At 41.7% G+C, this 21,028-nt stretch overlaps 2 protein-coding genes across 4 annotated transcripts; one reads left to right on the top strand and one right to left on the bottom strand.

Moving 5' to 3' along the window:
- Positions 1 to 90: 90 nt before the first annotated feature.
- Positions 91 to 9,746, bottom strand: LOC112435138 (TIMELESS-interacting protein-like). Of its 2 annotated transcripts, none has more exons than XM_076887026.1 (8): positions 9,605 to 9,746; positions 6,912 to 7,059; positions 6,363 to 6,453; positions 5,039 to 5,114; positions 4,608 to 4,730; positions 4,458 to 4,521; positions 3,466 to 3,678; positions 91 to 688 (listed from the first exon to the last, which is right to left on the bottom strand). In XM_076887026.1, the coding sequence occupies exons 2-8, from the start codon at positions 7,045 to 7,047 to the stop codon at positions 444 to 446; spliced, it is 948 nt and encodes a 315-aa protein (XP_076743141.1). In that variant the 5' UTR covers positions 7,048 to 7,059; positions 9,605 to 9,746; the 3' UTR covers positions 91 to 443. The 2 variants fall into 2 exon arrangements, with proteins under 2 accessions (XP_076743141.1, XP_076743138.1); XM_076887023.1 differs by lacking the exon at positions 9,605 to 9,746 and adding an exon at positions 9,227 to 9,381.
- Positions 9,747 to 11,966: 2,220 nt separating this feature from the next.
- LOC112434016 (uncharacterized) lies at positions 11,967 to 15,047 on the top strand. 2 transcript variants are annotated; one of them, XM_076887029.1, is made up of 3 exons: positions 11,967 to 12,108; positions 13,104 to 13,148; positions 13,241 to 15,047. In XM_076887029.1, the coding sequence occupies exons 2-3, from the start codon at positions 13,109 to 13,111 to the stop codon at positions 14,077 to 14,079; spliced, it is 879 nt and encodes a 292-aa protein (XP_076743144.1). In that variant the 5' UTR covers positions 11,967 to 12,108; positions 13,104 to 13,108; the 3' UTR covers positions 14,080 to 15,047. The 2 variants fall into 2 exon arrangements, with proteins under 2 accessions (XP_076743144.1, XP_076743146.1); XM_076887031.1 differs by lacking the exon at positions 11,967 to 12,108 and having other exon boundaries at positions 13,064 to 13,148.
- The last annotated feature ends 5,981 nt before the right edge of the window (positions 15,048 to 21,028 follow it).

The following is a 21,028-nucleotide window of genomic DNA, read 5'->3' as shown; positions in this document are numbered from 1 at the left end:
AAAGAACTGTTCATAATTGAACGAGCACTTAATGCTTGGAAGAGGGTGATGGTCAGTTGACAGCTCACATACTACACACACACACAGAGGCCTTTTATAGAAACATGTTTGCAACCAAAATTCTGCCAATAGTGAAACTGGAGAAAGAAGATGCATCAGAGCAGGAACTGTGGATCAGTTCAAATATTTTTCTGTAACATTAGATACCAACACATGGTAAATACGTTTAGGATTTGGACTTTTAAAAATAAGAAAAACATTTATTTCCATTGATTATAAATGTCTTTGCTAACCCAAAGCTGACGTCACAGTAGGAACATGTGCTCAAGATATAAACCACCAGAAATGCACAACATTACTCGAATGAGCAGGCACGAACATTGGGAAACCTTTAAATCTGCTCACTGCCAAAGCTTTTCAGCAGAAACTGCTGCACGTGAACTTTAATCCCCCTCTACACAGTCGTTGCTGAGCTGTTGCTCAGGGCTGAGGCTGGTCTCAGCCTCAGCGGGCTCAGAGTCTTTGGGGGGAAGCGGGCTGGTTTGTTGCGTGGAGGTGTTGTTGGAAGGCTCGAGGTCAGGATCTTCTACAGTTTCATCTCCATCAGTAGAACCTTTGATGACATTTGGTGAGGATGCAGCTGGAGGTTTGTCTCCTAACATGTCAGCAGTCTGAGAGGCTGAAGGGCCTGAAAGGGTTGAGAATTAGAAACAGTGATGGTTTCAGTCAACACAGACACACTCAGTCTACTACGATTTATAAAAGACAGGCAAAGCTGAGATAATGAAAAATGAAACTGTAAACTGCAGGGTTCAAACTCATTGTTCAGGGTCAAATTTAAGCACTTTAAGCACTTTCAAGGTCCATTATCAAGCTTTTCCAGCACATTACCAAAAACAGATTGCATGTTCCACTTTGCATCACCTCAGTAAGACCATGTAAAAATTAAAACAAATCGTCTTAGGTTGACTTAAATGTTCTTTGTTCCTCTTTTGTTAAAACAGAGAAAAATGCACCACACAAAAATACTGAAAAAGGAAATGGTTGTCTTATATGCATATAGTGCACAAACTCAAAAAACTCATTTCTCTCAAAAATGCAGATGTGCAAATGTGAACAAATCAACTTGTTAGAGATGCTCATCTCCACTTGGAAAAAACAACCACACAAAAGAAGAAATCTGCACAAATGAACAAGTCTGCTCATCAGATATTGATGCTTCTTTCCTACGGGACACAACAACAGGAGACAGATGTTTGGTACTTTAACTAGTTAAGCACCCACACCACCAAAAATGAAACACTAGTTAAGTGTCGGACTAACGATTAAAGCTTTCACTTGAGTGAAGTCACTAATATTACTGCTACTGCTAAGTAATGTTAGCCAAGTTTAAAGCACACTGCATAAATCACCATGCCATAACTAACTGCTGTGCTAGCACTGCCGTACTCTATCACACTCAGTGCATTTCAATCATTTCTCCAGCAAGTTTGATAGCTAGCAAAATAATAATCATAGTTTTAAACATTAGCCTGTGTTATGTACACATACTCGAAATTATTTACTGTCATGTGACTCAAGAGTACAAATTCCTTCAGTGTCGTTTTCCATCGAACACTCATTAAAACAGCACGAACCCTGAAACTGCTTATTAAAATAATATGTATGTAAATAATAGTATGTTGCATTATAAAAAATTAAGCTTTTGACTGCCCTCCAGAGTTCACGTTAACTTCAGATCTCTGGAAGCTACACTACCCGAACGATGTCAGCTGTTTAGTTTCTATACTGGACAGAAAAAAAAAGGGGGGGGGGGGTGGATTGGCTCCTCTTAAGGAGGACTAATGACTAAAATGTGAAAGTTTAAAGTCGATGAGTAAATCATGCTCGGGTAATACAATGGAAACGGTCTCATATCACCATCTAGTGTTATAAACTGTAAACATTTTTATGGGTGAAGGCTCATAATAGAGACCGATCAACAGGTCATTTTCTTTTCTATGGGTCTCATTTAAATCACATTACATCATTTCTGCGGTAAATGAGGACCCTGAAGAACGATTTAATGTCACTGTTAAAGATTTGTAGACAATAGATCGCAGACAGCTGGCTCCGCTTTAACTAAAGAGGAAGTAAAAACAGTTTGGATCACAAGTGTAAGGCAAAAACAAAAATACTACGCCTAATTGAAGCTGACATCAGACAGGCAGTAAAGAAATCAATGTTTTCTACATGCTTTGCCTCTTATTACCAAACTCCACACTAATGTGAGGAATCTCTGGTGGTTTGGACGAACTGTGCAATACGGGAACTCGTCACTCGACCTTCAGGGTTTCTGGTGGATATATACACTAGATCCACTTCACTATATTGTAAGGAGTATTCACTCACCACCCATCATCCAAATCATTGAATTCAGGTGATCCAGTAACTTCCACAGCTGTATAGAATCAAGCACCTAGGCATGCAGACTGCTGCTACTAAGTGGAAGTGTTTGGGAACGACAGCAACTCAGCCATCAAGTGGTGGATCACGTAAAATCCCAGAGTGGGGGTCAGTGGATACTGAGGCGCACAGAGGTTGCTAATTTTCTGTGGAGTCCATCGCTCCAAACTTCACGTGGTCTCCAGATTAGCTAAAGAACAGTGCACAGAGAGCTTCGTGGAATCCATTTCCATGGCCGAGCAGCTGTAGTCCAAGCCTTACATCACAGAGTGCAACGCAAAGCAATGGGACACAGCGGTGTAAAGCACGCCGCCACTGGACTCTAGAACAGGAGAGATGCAGTCTATGGAGCGACGGATCACAGTTCTCAATCTGGAAAGCCGATAGACAAGTCAACTTAGCAGTTGCCAGGACAACAGAGCTCCAGGTTTGGTGGCAGGGGGATTTCGGTGCGGGGTTGTTTTTCAGAAGTTGGGCTCAGTCTCTTCGTTCCAGTGAAAGGAACTCTTAATGCTTCAGCATACAAAGACATTTTGGCTCCCGACTTTAAGGGAACAGTTTGGGGATGGCTTCTTCCTGTTCCAGCATGACTGGGCACCAGTGCACAAAGCAAGGTCCACAAAGACATGAACTCTGGCATGGGAGTCCTGACCAGAACACCACTGGGATGAATGAGAGCAGAGACTTGGAGCCAGGCCTTCAACATCAGTGTCTGACCTTACAAATGGTCATAAACTCCCATAAACACTCCCAGAAGAGTTGAAGCTGATATAGCTGCACAGGCGGACGTCGTGAATGGGATGTCACTCGAGTTCATATGAGTGTGGGGGCAGATGAGCAAACACTTTTGGCAATATACTGTACATTCAATGTTTTGCTTTTTGTATTTTCATATAAAGTTAATACACCAATGAAGCTAGATGATCCTTATGAACCTTCGCTGGATGTTTTGTAGCAGAATCATTAATTATTTCTGTTATATTGTGTCCCAGCTGTATGATACATTTTTGCCATTCTTACCAATTTGCTGCTGGCGTGCGCGCCTCTTTTCCAGGGCCCGCTGTCTGTTCAGCTCAATGCGTTTCTGCTGCTCTTCGGTCAGAGAGGGAGTAGGTGGGGGAGCGAGGGCTTCGGCAATCTGCCCTTGGGGAGCATTAATAAAACTCTCTCTGCTGAACAGATCAGGATCCCCAAATGTTTCCAGTTCACGTTGTACCTCTTCGTCACCAGCACCTGAACACAATTTCAAGCAGTGCTGATAATTAAGTCCTGTGGAATATGGCAAGTATTTCCTATGTGCACCTGCAGGTGTGAATCCACCGTAGGGCTGTTCGATACAACGATATATACAAAAACGTCTATTTCATTTTACGCTATCGTTTGTTTCGTGGTGTCGCAAAATAAACTGTTTACGGCAATATTTCTTCATGCTTCTGATGTCACTGTAGTAAAGTTCTCTTTCTCTTATATATAACCACACTACGGACGGACAAGCGCCTGTTTTTATGCGTTGTCGTTAGCAACAACGACGGTAAAACCATCGCGTGTCCGCTTGTTTATGTTCCACATAAACCTTTCAGAATAAAGCTCAAGATCCTGTTGAGGCTTTTCAAAATAAACGGAATCACGTGAAAGATGCAGATTATTTACGGATGAAGTAAAACAGAGCCGCCAGGTGCTAAAAAATAAACCTTAGACTCAAACGTTAGAACAGGCTTTTCCCCGCAGCACGCCGTGTAAGAAATACTCACAAAGAAAACGGCGCCGTTACAACTTATGTCTAAAAATGTATCGTTTCATGCATCGGTTAAAACACTCGACTCCAGCTACATGACGCGCAGCTGGAAACACTTCACGCAGGTCGAGATTCACAGAATTGACAGAAAATGTTACATTTCTGTGATTTATATCGTTATCGGACGATAGAATTCTTATATCGGGAGATGAGACTTTGGTCATATCGCACAGCCCTAGTCCACCGTATCCCCATCAGTAATGATTTTTCTTCTTACCATCTGTACTTGTAAAATCTTCATGTGTCAGGGGCATGTCCAGTCGTATTCGTTTAAGACATGTCTATAGAAGAATGAGTAAAAAATTACAAATTCTGAACATTAGGAATCCCACACGCTTGCAGGAAATATTCTACTGCTTCCTCTCACCTGCACTTCCTTTTTGCTGCCGAGCCTTTCCACTTTGTCAATAAAATCTTCAAATTGCAATTTGGGGTACAACCTGTGGGCCCAGTTCTCCATCTTCTGCATCAGCAGCCGCAGGTCTGCAGCCTAATGGGGCAAACATCAAAAACAGCGAGTAGTGATATGAAAGAGGGCTGTGTGTGATAGGACGCTTCTTCTTCCCACTAAAAAATGACTTCCAGTCATTGGAACAAAAGACATCTTAATTTGGTAAACCAACCTCTGGTTCCCCTCACTCATTTTTGACCACGACAGAAAGGGCAACTTTTGACCTTTTAGTCTCAAACCAAATTTAGGACATCTAATTAAAAGCTGACAGGCCAAACAGATTTAGCTCAAAAACCAATGTTCATTCACATCTGGTAATTGGTGGGACAGATGTTATCATATCCTACCTCGTGTCCTTTGCCTTTGAACTGGATATTGTCAAAGAGAGTGCCCAGAGCTGGAAGCCCTCGATCTGATATCAGCCTGGGAAAAAATATTAAGACTAAGTTAAACCATTAATGGATTACAAGCAGGGTTAGCAGCACATCCAGGCGTATTTGGCTTATCCAATTCAGGATCGTGGATGGCTGAAGCCTATCCCAGCAGCCAGGTCGCCAGCCTGTCACAGGGCCAACACAGACAGACCCTCTGAATGGAAATGTCAGTGCCTTCAGATGTACCATGTTCAGAAGGCAGTAGCTTGTTGGGGGAGGGGGGGGGGGGTAGGGTGTTTGGTTTTCAGGGTGCCCACAACCTTTCTTTTCCCACCTGTTTGTACATAAGGCAGTATAATGAGAAATAGTCAAATTTCTCCATCTAAAAAAAAAATAAAAAATTGCTATATATATATATATACACACATATATATATATATATATATATATATATATATATATATATATATATATATATAGCAAAGTTGCAATTAATTTGAATATTTTATCAAATGAAAATCTATGTTTTTCTTTAATACAGCTTGCAAGTTTTATCCTAAGTATAATCGACGTTCTTACTTAAAAGCTTATTTAACATCCTTTGATTTAGTATAACTTAGTTCTGTCCAGGAACATTGTGAACAGAACAGTAACAGAGGAGTGCCACTGGGACACCCACTGGGAGACTACTGGGAACGAGCCTGACTTATGGTTGGCAATACTAACCAGGTTCACACTATAGGTGTACAGAGACTGGAAACATCTTTCTCACACAGATCCAGGGATGTCTCCAACGCTCTGACAATTTTCAGTCTGGGAATTTTGCCCATCCAAATGATGAAAACAACAATGGTATTAGAGTCTTTCTTCTTTAAATGACTGGCAGAGTGAAGCTGCACCATCATCACACAGATGCAGTCATTTGTACCCGCCGCTAAAGCGTAAGAAGACGCTGCAGTACTCTGCGAAACGACAGGTGTCGCCACTCAGATAATATCACATCACTTTTTTTGTGCAAAGTTCTTTCCACAAACTTACGTTTTCAAACATTTGCAACAACTCTGTGTGTCAGTGTGTCTCTGAGCCTCTGTGCACGATTATTAGTGAAACGGTGATAAAAACCAGTGCAGTCACAGACTCGTGTTCAACCTGGCTGCAACACTGACAGTCTGCACACGTCAATCAATGATTTTGGCCTCCTTGTGTCCCAGCTCACACAAGATGACATCAAATTCCTATTTAAATGCGCATTTTAATGCATTTCAACCCTCTGTCGTGATATAAATGTCTTTGCTACCTGTGGGAGTCCAGCTTGGGTTGGGGTCTCTTCACGCCTCTCCTTTTAGCAGTAGGGACATCAGCCAGCTGTGATACCTCACCTTCATCTCCTGCATTGAAAACACATGACAACAGGATGTGTTTCTAACTCATTCTGTTGGCAGCGTGGCAAACTTCAAGCTTATCTTTAAATCCAGACAAATTATAGACTGGAGGTTACAGAAGAAATGTGCTGGTTTGAACAGTATCTGATAGGTTTCATTTGCTCACGCAAACAAAAACATGTGTGTTGTTATTGTTAGAAACATCCAGTCTCAGAGAGATGCTGAAAAACCAGTTCATGCATTTGTTAATTCTAGGCTGAACTAACAAATTCATTATTATCAAGCTGTTCCAAAAAGCTTTGTGGAAGGACTATGAGAGGTTGTATTTCTCCCACATTAGCCTTTTTTCCTGAATCTTATTTTTCTATGATTCTTCATTAAACCATGAATTTAAAATACAAAGTTCTGAATCATCACATCTTAAAGACCTCATAGTAATCCTGTAAGAGCACAGCAGCATCTACCATCTGCAAAAGGGTCTCCTTCCTCCTGGCCTCCCCGGCCTGGGGAGTGTGGTGGTGGGAGTGGGGGGAAAGCTTCATCCTCTATGCCGTCATAGTCAGGAATGTCCTGCGGGCTATTTTCCTGTGGGTCAACCATGGTGAGTCGGTCCTGGAGACAAAGTAAAAGACGTGTGAGCCCCAGTCATCAACAGCATCAGCATTAAGTTACATGAATTTAACTGCAAGTTGAAAAAATGACATTTATTTCTGTAAGAGTAATTCTTTACTGTGTTACAACATCAACATGAAAACCTAAAAAACTGGCATTTACTTTTTTCTTTTTTTACATCAACAGGAGGAGCTGTACAGACACTCATCCCACCTGGAATTATACCCCAAATTCAGAAATGTACTATTATGATACATTAATGGTCCATTATGTTTGTTTCACAGTTATATACATAATACAATTTATAGATTTGTATATATTTACATTCTATCAGGGATGAACTGGTTGTGAACCTTTGGGCTGATAATGACATTTAAAAGTTACAATTTGGATGAATTATTACTGCGATACTTCTTTTGGACTCTGTAGTACCACAGAAATATCATTAAAGTAACAGGTTTGTTTTAAAGTCTTTCAGCTGTTCCGTAAGCATCATCGTCATCATCATTTATATAGCACTTTAAAAACACACCTGGCAGACCGAAGTGCTGCACAATACAAATGTAGTAATAAAATAGCAAAAAACAAACATAGCAATAAAGTAAACTCTTGAGCCAAAATGATGTGACACAACTAGGGCTGCCACAAACGATTATTTTGATAGTCGACTAGTCACCGATTATTTATGCGATTAGTCGACTAATCAGATCATCATCCACTGGACGTAAAACTACAGCTTATTGCACCATGCAGCATATGCTCTTATATAACTATCATTAGCTTACAGCTTTAAGCTTTTAAGGTGCTAACTAAAAATAAAGACAAGATGATAGTTTATTCAATTTTAATGAAATTTGCAGATTGTTTCGGTGAAGTTTAATAAACTCCTTGCTATCTAAAATATAACAGGACAACGGAGTAAATTCTCCAGCATCTCACACTTCTGATAATCAGCTGTCTGCTTGACGTTTATTCAGCTGTGTAAAAACTATAACTTTAATCTCAGCCAAACAGGAACAAATAAAATACTAAAAAAAAAAAAAAAAAGCCAAACAACAACATTTTTAATTTATCTAAGTGACTCATATATATTTAACCTGAGTAGCGAAAGACGGCGGTGGGTTTGAAAACGATTTGCCGGGAGTCCGGTGTTCTCACCGTGCTAGTGACCTAGCCCCCGGCTAGCTATCGAGCTAGTGGGTAACAGACGTCTCCGAAAACGTCGGAGCGCTTTTGAAAATATGTGGTGTCCTGATAAACTGAGCCGATATTTGAGGTTTACACAGCTACATTCTCGGCTGAAAATATGTTAAACGTTTATTTTGTGACCCAGAAAGAATAATAAGAGTAACATTAAAACTAACTAGCTGCCGCCATTGTTGGAAACTGAGCTGGGCCGCGCTATGAATTCTGGGACACAGCTGCTTCTTCTTCTTCTTCGGGGTTTAACGGCAGCTGGCATCCTTGTACATGCAGTGCTGCCATCTTCTGTTTCAGTCTGTTATTACACTCTTAAATCCTGCTACTTATTCCTGCGTCTTTTGTGATCTTACAAAGCTTCAAACGACGCGTCGACTATTAAATCAGTCGTCGAGGATTTTGATAGTCGACGTAATCGTGACTAGTCGACAAATCGTGGCAGCCCTAGACACAACACAGACACAAAAGGAAATCTTCTACATTGTTTTGCTGTTCACACAAGTTCTAATGCTACCCTTTGTTTCTGGAAGGAGACGATTTTCTGTCCAGTATTAAAGTTCAAAGAACAGGGTATCCGTCTCCAGTGGGCTGCTAAACAAGTTTACCAGAAAAATCAGACCCACGGTCATGTTGTGTCACTTTGAGTGATTAGTCAGCAGCAATAACAGGGAATGACAAACTGACAGACTTTGGATATAAAACAAACAATTTAAACATTTAGAAGTTAAACATCTTCTCGGATTCCTTTTGCTGCACATGTCTATGTATGTATTTGCTGTACAGTGTCATTTGTTTGGAACATTAATCTTGATGTATACATAAACATTTGATTTAAAAACGTGTTTAAAAATGAACACTGACACAATTAAACACAACACTGGTGCACGGTGACTGCAAACAGAAGCAGCTGCTTGTATCCTCCTGTGGATACAAACCAGCAAGAACTCATCAGATCTCTGTCACTTACCATTAATGAAGTTTGGCTTTTATTAATAAACAGAGAGCACGGATATCGGGCAGGTATCACTTCGTCTGGGCCCTTAATGGGGTCGTCCGTGAAGCGGACACGTCAGTAGCTCGCAGGCGCAGCCACAGGAAGGTGGCAAACTAAACAGGCTGCTGATCGGACCCAAACCGCTCGGCTCTGCAGGATTTCACGGTCAGAGCCGCAGCAGCAGGACACCATGATGTTAGCGGCTACAGTTTAGACAGAACCAAACTGAGAGACTTTGGGTAAGCTATGAATAATGTAAGCTAACTGCTGTCAGATGAAGGAGCTCTAAAGTGTGACAAGAACATGACACAGCAGCTCTGTTTAAAATGAAAGGAAACGTTATTGTCATACCTGTTATGAGCAGTCGACAGAGAAACACGACAACTTTCAGCTTCAGCCGCTGAGATGCGCCTTTTTTCCCTCCACAGGAACGAATGAACGCCTCCTTCCTCGTGGTTGTTATTAGCGCTCAGCAAACAGCAACATGGTGCATTAGCGCCACCAAATGGACAAGTCAAATTCTGTCAAACAATTTCGCCTGAAAAATGAAATATGGCCTGATAGCTTTCACCCAGGGGCGATTCTAGGATCAGAGCTTTGGGGGTGCTGAGCACCCAGAGAGCTGCCCAACCAGGCAAGATCAACTTTACTCATCACGATGAGACGTCTTCCCCGTCTCGTCAGTCCCTGCATCCCTACATGTCTCCAGTCGTCCTCTGTCTGTCTCCTCGGTGCATTTAAACCCCTGTACCTCGCTGTCCTCATCGTCTGTTGTCCTCGCCCCATGTCTGTGCAAGTCTGCAAATTTCTTTATTAAATCACAAGATTCTTAACTTCATCAAGTCTCTCTGTGCCTGGGTCCTCGTCATGATACATGACATCACTGTTTTGCAACTTTGCCTATGGTACAATGGATGAAAAGATCTTTACTGCAGATACTACTATGGCTCTGTAGATTTTTTTACATTTTATTTTCACCTATGTCGCCTCACCTTGACTGGCACATCTGTCTATCACTTTTTGGTAGTCAACTCTCTCAAGCAGTTAAACGGTTTCCGTTGTGCCTGTCACTGCTCCCTGTCTGTTTGCTTACCTGGTTCTTCCTGACCTTGTACTTTCTCCTCACGTTCCCCTCTTTCCTCTGTCCCTCTTTGGACTGACAATCATACACAAATAGATTATATTCAATTAGATGAACAAATTACATTAATATGAAAAAAAAAATACTGTTAAGATCACTAATAAAAAGTCCTCTCTCAGTGCGTTTTCACCACAAGGCAAATAACCAAACCACGTGTTCATCTAATAAAAGATGTACATTTGTCCGCAGGCTACGGACAATTTTAAGTTTTACATTTTAAATATGATGCTATATAAAATTCAACGGGAGCAACAGGACGGTCAAATGTCACTGATTCTACTACAGAGTAGGACGGGTTGTAGGGTTGCAAACATCGTGAGAAAACAGTTTCAACACTGCAGGGGCGCACCTTGGACCAAGGGCAGGACACCTGCTATGAAAGGATGCTGAGAACCACAGGTGAGGCCAAATCAAAAGAGGAAAAATCCGTGGAAAGCAAGTCCACAGACACGTCGCAGCAGGATAACAGGCACCTTTATGATACGTAGCTGCACAAAGTAATATGGAGGTCACAGACATAGCGGGCTGGGAAAACATGGAATAAAACACGAGGAGGAGAAACGAGGCATGGGGACTGGCAGATACACAGAGGGGACACACAGGGGGTGAAGTCACGAGGGGAAATCAAATAAGCAACATCTTAACAGAACAACCGAGGGACCCTAAAACTGACATCAAACAACAACAATACAAGACACACAAAAAACCAGGTAGAAGTCCCGGGACCATGACATGCAGCTGGTTACATATGGTTAAAATGATTCAAATGCAGTAAGTGTGCACGTTTCTCATATCAATATAGTCCATAGCTTGATTACTGTCTGTAGCCCACATGATTAAACTATTTACTTACACAAAACATGTGAGTTTAGATTCTATCTACTGTATAGTAAATAAATATGTAGCCCAACAAGTATAAAATCCAGAAAGCTACACAACATGGGGCGGTTCATTTACAAACACAGGTCTAACTTGAGTTTCACACCGTTTTTATTAGAAAACAATCAAATTGTTAAATGCTTAAAGTACACAAAATGTCAGAAATCTGCACCGTCATGAACACAAATTTAAAGCTAATTTTTCGTGATTTGTTGATTAACCCTCCGAGGTCTAAATCCCACGTTGTGCACATCAACATCACACATTTGTACAAATAAAGTTTATAACAAAGACCTGTTCAATATTAAGCTCTGGAAACAGCTTGTTGTTTTGTTGCCATAGCGATGCCTCCAGGGAAAAATTAGGGAGCAGAGCAAGAATGAGAGCATATTAGTGGATATATGCTTGATAACTTTGCCTAACAACCATAAAGAAATGTTTTATATTTTGTGTGTGTGTCCTCATTATTGAGCTTTAATCCTGCATGAAGGCCGAGATGAATCTCTTAGAGTAGAACTTTACAGGAACTATCAGAATAAATGAAAATAATAACACTTTGACTGCTTTAGTCTTTTAGATTCACTTCTGTCTGTTTTGTTTTGTCTCCATTTAAAAGATATCAAACTCGGAGCAAATGTAAAAAGAATCTCTGCACATTCCACAGTCTTTGCTGCTAAAGTGACATCACAGCATTTAAGCATGTTTTGAATGAAAACATCAGCATATGAACACAAAACTGAAGAGACACTGCAACCGTATGAAAGCAGACCACTATTTAGTGACATTTCGACGTTTCCCTGAGGATTAACTGCTCTGTAATTTACCAAGAACTCAAGTAAGCTCAAATTTCACTTTATAAACTTAAGAGCATTTACTTAAATATATAAATGCCTGATTTTCCTGCCTGCCAGGACAGTATTTATGTACTTTACATTGTGCAAGACTAGACTATATTTTCCATCATAGAGAGGATGATGTGGATCTATTATTCAGGAAAACAAATGTACATAAATGAGAAAATGTTCTTAATCATATCTGAGTGACAGAAGCTCTTTTTAACACGATTATTTCTGAGACTATTTTGTTCATTTAGGAAAATAGAGAAGACTTAAGTCTTGTTCTCAAACAAACTATTAGAATTTCTGAGAACCTGAGGCTGCGTCCACATTTCTGAAAGCGCAGCTTTGTCTCTGCATTTGGGCCTTTCTTCCACACCTAAACAGCAGATTGAGTCACTGAAAGGTGAGATTTTTAAAAACGACGTTTTTGTGTTTAGGTGTGGACGAGGAAAACGGACATTTACTCAGGTAATGTCAAAAGTGTGCGCCGCTGTTGACGCTGTGGCCACGTTAGTGTTTACATGAGATCAGTTTCTACAATGGCAGCTGTAGACAACATACTGTGTCTGTTCATCTTAGTATCTGCAGTTTTGACACACTTACATATACACACAGTTACTGTGCCTCCATTTAGAAACACAGAGGCATCAGACGTGGCTTCTACATTCAACACAGACGCTCTCCCAACCCAAATCCTGACGTCGGTTTGGAATAAATGTCATTTTAAAAAAATGACATTTATGTATGCTGTAAGATTTGGCGTGTTCTTGACAGCGTTTCACTTTGTTTTTAGCGTTTAGATGTGGAAGGAGATGTTTTTTCAAAACTGCACATGTGGACTGGATTTCTTTTAAACGAAAAAGGAAAACGTGCGTTTTCAAACATAGGCGTGTACGTTCGGACGCAGCCTAAAGTCATCACAAAAAAAGCAAATTCTCTGAAGATTCTTAGTTGAGGTTTACTGATCATTGTTGTTTTGTGTTCCTTGTAGTCAAAATGAGTGCAAGTGGAGACGGACCACAAAATAACCAAAACGGTAAGCACATGTCCTCAGTCTAGAAATTGATGAAAAACTGATTTTCAGCAGATAGTTGTGGATGTTAATTAAAAGATTTAATGATCTTGCAGGCCAACAGGTTAACCCACAAAGGTTTGCAAATGGAGATCAGCAACCTGCTAATGAACCAGTTAATGGAGGCTTCGTGAACAATCTGTATCTCGCTCTCCGTGATATTCGTTGGTTTCTGCATGAGCTAATAGCTTCAGCACTGGGACAATATGATGACTTCTACGGTAGCGATGACGATGACGATGACAACAATGTCAACGCTCAAAATATTAATGTGAGGGACAATAATGCCAATGCTGACAACAATGAACAGCACCAGGATCGTAATGCTGTGGTTGTTGGTGGCATTGAAAATGAGGAGGCATTTGAAGACCGTGTAGATGTTCACCAGTACATCCCAGAAGAGGACCCTCAGCCAGGTGTTTCCAGGAGGAGGTCTAGAGAGCTGGATGAAGAAGATGTGGAACCAAACAAAAGAATCAGATGGAGCGATGATGACTCTGACTTCTTCTCTGCCTCTGACACTGATAGCGAGGGCTGTCCTCATGTTGGTAATATTGCCGATGAGGACATCAATCAGCAGGTAACAGAAGAAGCACCGCAGCCTGGTGGATCCACGAAAAGGTCCAGAGACGAAGATGTTGACGAAGAAGGTCGTAATAGCAAAAAATCCAGGCTTGCACACTCTGATTCGGGGACCAGCTCAACTGTGTGCGACCACTCTGAGAGCAGCAGTGATGGACTTTTTGAAGATGCGCACGAAGAGCTTGACAACCATGAAGCTGGAGGCTCGAGGAAGCGTTCCCGAGAGGACTTTGAGGAAGAAGAGGAATACTTGCCGGCATGCAAATTTCAGAGGTGTTCAAATGAGTCCAGCAGCAGCAGTGATGAAGACTAACACTATTTCGACGGGTTTCTTCAGTATCCTTTTAGTAGGCTGATGGCCTACTCAGGTGACCCTGAATCCTCCATGCTTCAATAAGCTGGGCATACACTGTGCGATTTCTTTCAGTCGCGTTATTCAGCTCCTGCTCAAACTGTACGCTTGACTCGCAGGGGTGAGAAGTTTGTGCCTCCATCGCTTGTGTCCCGGTCACACGCCGCACCGCCGTTCTACTCCGTCTCTTCGCTCTCATTTCTGCGTTTGCGCGTGCGCGGTGTGAGACGCTGTGGTGACACCCTCAGGACGACCCACAGGATTTCAAACAGGTTTGATTTTCTTACGATTTCTTACGACCAGCTCCCGATCATCAATCGGGAGCTGGTCGTGAGGTTTTAATCGCTTCTCGTTACCCCGTTACCCTCGTTATGTAGACGATGCATGACACACGATCAAGGCCAAACTCGGGACGACCTCCAAAACGGTCGCACGACTGAAAAATCGGCTCAAAATGGGCCAAAAATCGCACAGTGTATGCCCAGCATTAGGCTGCTGGGGGATTCCCATGATGCACTGGGTGCTTCTTCTTCACCCACTATGTTTAATAGACCTCTCTGCACTGAATGGTACTTGTTATTAACCTCTGGTTCTCTTCCACAGCATGTCTTTATCCTGTTTTCCTTGCCCCTCCCCAACCGGTCGCAGCAGATGGCCGCCCCTCCCTGAGCCTGGTTCTGCCGGAGGTTTCTTCCTGTTAAAAGGGAGTTTTTCCTTCCCACTGTCGCCAAAGTGCTTGCTCATAGGGGGTCATATGATTGTTGGGGCTTTCTTTGTAAGTATACCTTACAATATAAAGCGCCTTGAAGTGACTGTTGCTGTCATTTGGCGCTCTATAAATAAAATTGTAAAGCGCTTTGAGGGGTCCCGAAAAGTGCTATAAATGCATCATTATTATTATTATTATTAAAATTGAATTAAAAATTGAATAGATGTCACTGTGATGATTTCTTGCCTCCATAGAAAGCTTAGACCCAAATGCAGATTCAATGCACAGGGTTAAACTATTTATGAGACTTTGTTTAAAGAGAGGGAATGGAGAACGTGGCTCGAGCTAGGAGTGTCAGCAGAGAGCAGGAACCAGAGGAAAAGCTATCGAGAGACTGAACACCTGGCTCCTGATGGGAACAATCCAACGGGAATTCTGCAACAGAGGGAGAAGAAGTTGCTGGACGGGTAAGGGAGTTTGAGGGTAGGATGAGTATGTTGGCAGAGGAGACCTAAGCACAGGGAAAACAAGGGGGAACACAGGGAAGCAGCATGCCAGAACTGGAGCAGAGGGGAAGCCTAGTTACCACTGGAGATGGCAGAACAAACTGGCGAGGAGTAGCAGGCAGCGCTGGTTTAAGAAGCCCTCCTGCTGATTGTTTGCAGATGAGGCCCAGGTGAGATGCTGGAAACTCCACCTCTGAAGTGTGGACACAGTATCCCGATTCCAAGTGGAAAAGCCCCTCAGACACTTCCATGGTGCATGACAAGAAGGATGAGGAAGCATTCATGGTCCATCCATCCGTCCGTCAGCGTAATGCCTAAAAGTTTATTCAGATGTAAATATATTACATTTTTAAATAAAGATCGTCAGTGCACTATGTGAACACCTTGCCTGCCTGCAGCAGTAAAGGACTCCCTGAGAGACGTCTGTCTCACCCTAGCAGCACCCGTCCTTCTCCTCCTCTTCAGTTCGCCTCAACGTAAGCTCGTCATATTCTGTGATATGATTTACTCTGAGGTGTTTGACGAGGTTAGTGGTGTTGCCACAACACCTCACTTTCTTGCCACATGTATCGCAAACCACGTCTCGGCTGTTTGTGGATGTAAAATACGTGTGCACATGACTCCAGTTACGCTCAGCCATTGTTGTGAGTGCGCGCGCCACAGGCTGCCACACATTTATACAGCCGTGTTTCACACATGACTATAAAAGGCGGAAGAGGGAGTAATTCTTTCCAATGTAGACAATCTGAATGATAGTTTCTTTCCACTGTGTTCCTGTTAATGAAAAACTACAATTTCACCCAAAATGATTAAAATATCAATATTTTAATGTGGAAACCTTCTGTTTCCACATCTGGACTTTCTGTTGCTGCCCACGCAGGTGAAACTTTCTTTGAAGTGGCTTATTGAAGTTGTAATTGATAATCAATTCCCACACAATGTGAGAATCCAATCAATTTGTTTATCAGGGGAAAGGTGTGATTTTTTTAGGACACTGGAGCCTAACATTAACTGGTTTAATCTTAGCTTATTTCCATAAGAAGAAAAACATACTGAGAAAGAGATCACCAAAATATACATGTACAAATGTGAAATGGTCAAATGTAGTGTGAAAGAGCTATTTGACATCTTTAAATTCAAAGTAATGTATAAATCCACTTACATAAAACATGAAAAGGCGCAGCAGCGATGCCCATCTCAGCCAGTGTATGATGGTGGGGCAAGATGGCAGCTTCCACAACATGACGCCAGCTCCTATGTATTTTTAGTAGATAAATGATACGTTTATGTATCAATTTGTTGGAAGATGTAATTACACCTTAATTATGTAATTAGAAGCAAAAATGATTTTTTTTTAATCAAATCACCTCAAAAAATTACTGTACTTACTTTCTAAATCATTCTTTACCTCTAAAAGGGGCGGCTGTGGCTCAGGAGGTGGAGCAGGTCATCTACTAATCAGATGGTTTTTGGGTCGATCCCTGGCTGCTCCAGACTGCATGCTAACTGTCCTTGGGCAAGACATTAACCCCAAGTCACTCTCTGATGCATTCATCAGAGTATGAATGTGTGTGAATGTTAGATAGAAAGCACAGAAAAAGGGCTTCTATGAACAGGTGTGAATGAGGCAACCTGTATAGAGCGCTTTGAATGTTCAGGTAGAGTAGAAAAGCACTGTAAAAATGTCTGTGTTGATTTCTTTTGGACCTCAAACATTACTCACCTTGTTGCAGGTTTCTTTATTAATGCTGAAAACCCAGAATGGAAACTGACCTTACTGCTTCCTTCCTTTCCAAACTATTGCGGCTCCTCCAACCAACGGCCGCGGCAGGCTAAACATGAGGACACAGATGACGCGCAACAGTAAACACATGAGATACACCTCTGTACTATTTGCTACTTTTATTCCACATACAAGTGTCCACTATACAAATCGGCACACGGGCTCAAACCATTAAACAAATGCACAGACTGCACAAATAACTGCACCATTTACTATGCCAAATTTCAACATTGGCCTATTGCATAACTTAGTGAATAAGTATACATAAACCATCAAGTTGCAGTCAAAAAGTGCATCAAAATGATTCAAGCTGCGCTCAAGCTGCAGTCAGAAGGTTTTGCCTCATGCTCACCCTACCTTTCTGCTCATTAACATCAGGTCCCGTGAACAGGTGAGTGCAACCACATTTATCACCTAACACACCCATGAGTCACGCCCCACACCCGTGTACCAATACAGTGAGTGCATTTAAACTATTCTGCCCTCACTAGGGTGTGAAGCTGGTTTCTAGCTTGGCAGATAGCTAACAGGTCCACAATAAACATCCAGGAGTCAGCGGATACGTTTTAGATGTTTACTGTTGAAGCACTGTAAAACTGGTACAGAAACAAAAATAAAATTGCATTTTCTTTACAACATCAAACATTAAGCCATGCACTACAATGTATATAACACATAAACACAAACTTATCCAAACCCTTTCACTGGTTATTAGGCCCACGCATTTAGCGATTAGCTTAATGCTAACATTACATGGGAAATCCCATAGACGGGCTAACGTGTTAGCATCGCGGCCGTTTTTCCTCACAAAAGAAAGTTTTCCACACAAACCTCTAAACTGCTACACAAAACTATCGCGGGAAAGCTTACAAAACAGATAGCAACTACTTACAGGCATGTGCTCTCTCAGGCTCAGCAAGAAAAAGTGGAACAGACAACAGTTTGGCTATCCGGTTGTTCAGTCTGACGTCACTAGCCGTGTCTGGCCTAAACTCCGCTGCAGGTCCATATATCAAACGATCACTCAGCATTACTGAGAGTTGAAAAACTGTCTAAAGTCTTTCATCTTTAATAAAATGATCAGCGTTCTGCTCTACCAGGTGTAACAATTGAGTTTAACATCCAGGCATCCATGAAAACGGAATTTATGATATTTAACGGAGTTAGAAGTTAGCAGGGAGTTAGCTCGCTAGCTTCTATCTAAATACAATATAGCATGTCCTGACTGCAGGGTTTTGGAAACAAATTAAAACGTACAGCTCTGTTATCACTTATCAGAAAATGTTTGGCCCAATTAATTTTGAAAGTGTTATTTAAAGTAGAAAAGTCTAAGACGTTAAGCCCACCTGATTCGTACTTATCACAACAGTTTTTCTAATATAATGCGTACGGTTTTTCCATATAAAATTAAAGAGCATACGGTCAATATCTTTACTAATTTTCTTATCCAGGTGTAAGGAGAGAGCAGCATATGTTCATCGGGATATCCCTTCAGCTTTAGTAAGTAACACCCTACCTTTCAAAGACAAGTCCCTTTGCAGCCACTGCTTGAACTTTTTTAGGGTTTTAGCTTAACAATGCTCGCAATGCAATGATGCAAGTATTCAAGTAACAGTAATCATCACATAAAAAAGCACATGTAACAGATTACGTCCATCGTTTTTAAGCAAGAAAAAAAAAACAAACAAACTGAAAATATTGACAAAATGTGGCAATGAAGTAGATGCAGAATAAACGAGCCGTGTTCCTGTACACTCTGTCATGTAACGGTGTGTGGCAGGCAGGAAAATAGGACCCAAACACAAACTCACAGGAAAACAGGACTGAACTCAAAATGCAGCTTTATTGCTGACAGGTGACAAACGATAACAGTGATACCAAAGCAATGCAAAACTAAACTGGGAAGAGCTAATTGTAACACATACCAGAAGACACGGGGAGAATCACACACAGCATGAGGGACAACACAACACTGACTCAGAGAAACACAGGGTTTAAATACACTGGGAAGTAACGAGGGGAATGAGACACAGAAGGAGGGCACAGCTGGGAGAAATCAGGACTGACGAGACAAGCAAAGCAGGACACATTTACATAAGACACGGACCTACAAAGTAAAACAGGAAGGATCACACAGAGACGCGAACTTGACACAGTGGAGACAGCAACTAAGAAACACAGAGACATAAACCATAAGGCAGAGGACTCTAAGAACAGAGAGGACACAGAGAAACATGAAGGGCAAGGGATCGAAACTAGAAACCATAGAATAAATCACACACATAAGTACAATAACACAAAAACCACAAAGAACTAAAAACGCTGGGTCAGGAGACCCAGCGACCGTGACACACACCTGTTCACCTGCACGCGAACACAAATATCTCATCAGCTGATCACAGAGACGCAGGTCTGTGCATTTAGGCACGGTTAAGATGGCACGCTGAAGTTCAAACCAAGCATCAGGATGAGGACGTATTTCAGAAGCTGATGGAAAATAGGAAGAAAAGAGTAACTCAGCACTTGTTACAACAAAGGTGTGCAGACGTCCAGATGTTAAACCCTGAAGCAGATGAGTTCAGCAGCAGAGGCCAAACTCAGTGTTACTCCTGTCACGTAACTTTCCAGTTTATTCAGAAGCATGCGTTATATTTCACAAAACGAGAAACTGGGTTATGTGTAAAATGTGAATTACAAAGAATTTTATAACTGTAATCTAATCTCTGTGTAAACAGCTGTCAGTAAAGTGCACTGGATGTTACAACACGGAGGGAGAGAGTTTATTTTCCATAGGTAATAAACTTTGTTGTCATTTGATTCACAGTGAGAGCAGGTGTGTGATTCCAACACAAAGGTCAGAGTTACTCAATACATTACCCAACTTTAGAATCTTAATATATCTAACAAAGCTTATCGTGAGTTAAAGGATCATTTTCACCCTAAAACAAAGAAAAAAGTCATTTTCAGAGCCTTCAAAGTTTCATTTGAGATACATTTCAGGTCACGTGTTAGCAAACAGACAGTGTTCAGGTATTAAACACAGCACCTCGTGCACGTTTGTAACCATGGGATCCACACATTCAGCAACACAGTAGTGTTATTACTGTTTTGGGTGGGGGCAGCTATAGATTAGAATTACGTGTGACCTCATGCTGCTGATGGATGCGTTGCAGTCACATGATCCAATCATGCTGTGGAGCAATGAAGTCAGGTGGGTGCAGGAAAATGTCTAGACCGGATTTGTTTGCACTATAAAGCAGCTCAGGATAACGTTGCCACTGGGCCACACTGGCCCTGTTTATCTGTGGGGAATCGTGCACGGGTTCACGTGTGAGTGACTACACCTACAGCACCTACAGCGCAGCGTCATTTTGTAAATAAAGGCGCGTTTTCTTTGATTTGCGGTTGTCTCGAGTGCATGCTTCCACAGCCGTCACACATACTGCTGTCATATTAAGAAAATGTTTGCGACGTCGAAAATAGCGACGGCCATCTGGGACTTTCTAGTGGACGACTTCATGGCTGCGCCTTCACCTGGAGACTGGCGCTCCATCACAGAGGGATTCCAGGAGCGCTGGAACTTCCCTCTGTGCTGTGCAGCTCTGGATGGGAAGCACGTCCAGACAAAGGCACCCCATATATCATATAGGAGACACACACTTTGATATACACTAAATATTTATTGCATTTCTTTTTTGTGGTGCCCAAATTTATGCACCTGCTTGATTTTGTTTAAACAATTATTGCACACTTTCTGTAAATTCAGTAAACTTCTTTTCACTTCTCAAATATCACTGTGTGTGTCTCCTGTATGATATTTAACTGACCTTTTTTATTGTAACAACCAACGATTTATACAGGAAAATAATGTCTATTAACAAGGTTGCCCAAACTTTTGCATCCCACTGTATT

Source organism: Maylandia zebra, linkage group LG1, assembly GCF_041146795.1.
Source record: "Maylandia zebra isolate NMK-2024a linkage group LG1, Mzebra_GT3a, whole genome shotgun sequence".
Classification (NCBI taxonomy): domain Eukaryota; kingdom Metazoa; phylum Chordata; class Actinopteri; order Cichliformes; family Cichlidae; genus Maylandia; species Maylandia zebra.
The sequence above is the reverse complement of the archived record's forward strand: the minus strand, read 5'-3'. Positions and strand labels throughout refer to the sequence as shown.

Coding starts and splice junctions, on each gene's coding strand:
- LOC112435138 (XM_076887023.1), bottom strand. Junction 5,115..6,362: donor CCCAAGCTGGACTCCCACAG/GTAGCAAAGACA, acceptor ATTTTTTCCCAG/GCTGATATCAGATCGAGGGC. Junction 4,522..4,607: donor GCAGCAAAAAGGAAGTGCAG/GTGAGAGGAAGC, acceptor ATTCTTCTATAG/ACATGTCTTAAACGAATACG.
- LOC112434016 (XM_076887029.1), top strand. CDS start 13,109: ATGAGTGCAAGTGGAGACGGACCACAAAATAACCAAAACG. Junction 13,149..13,240: donor ACCACAAAATAACCAAAACG/GTAAGCACATGT, acceptor ATGATCTTGCAG/GCCAACAGGTTAACCCACAA.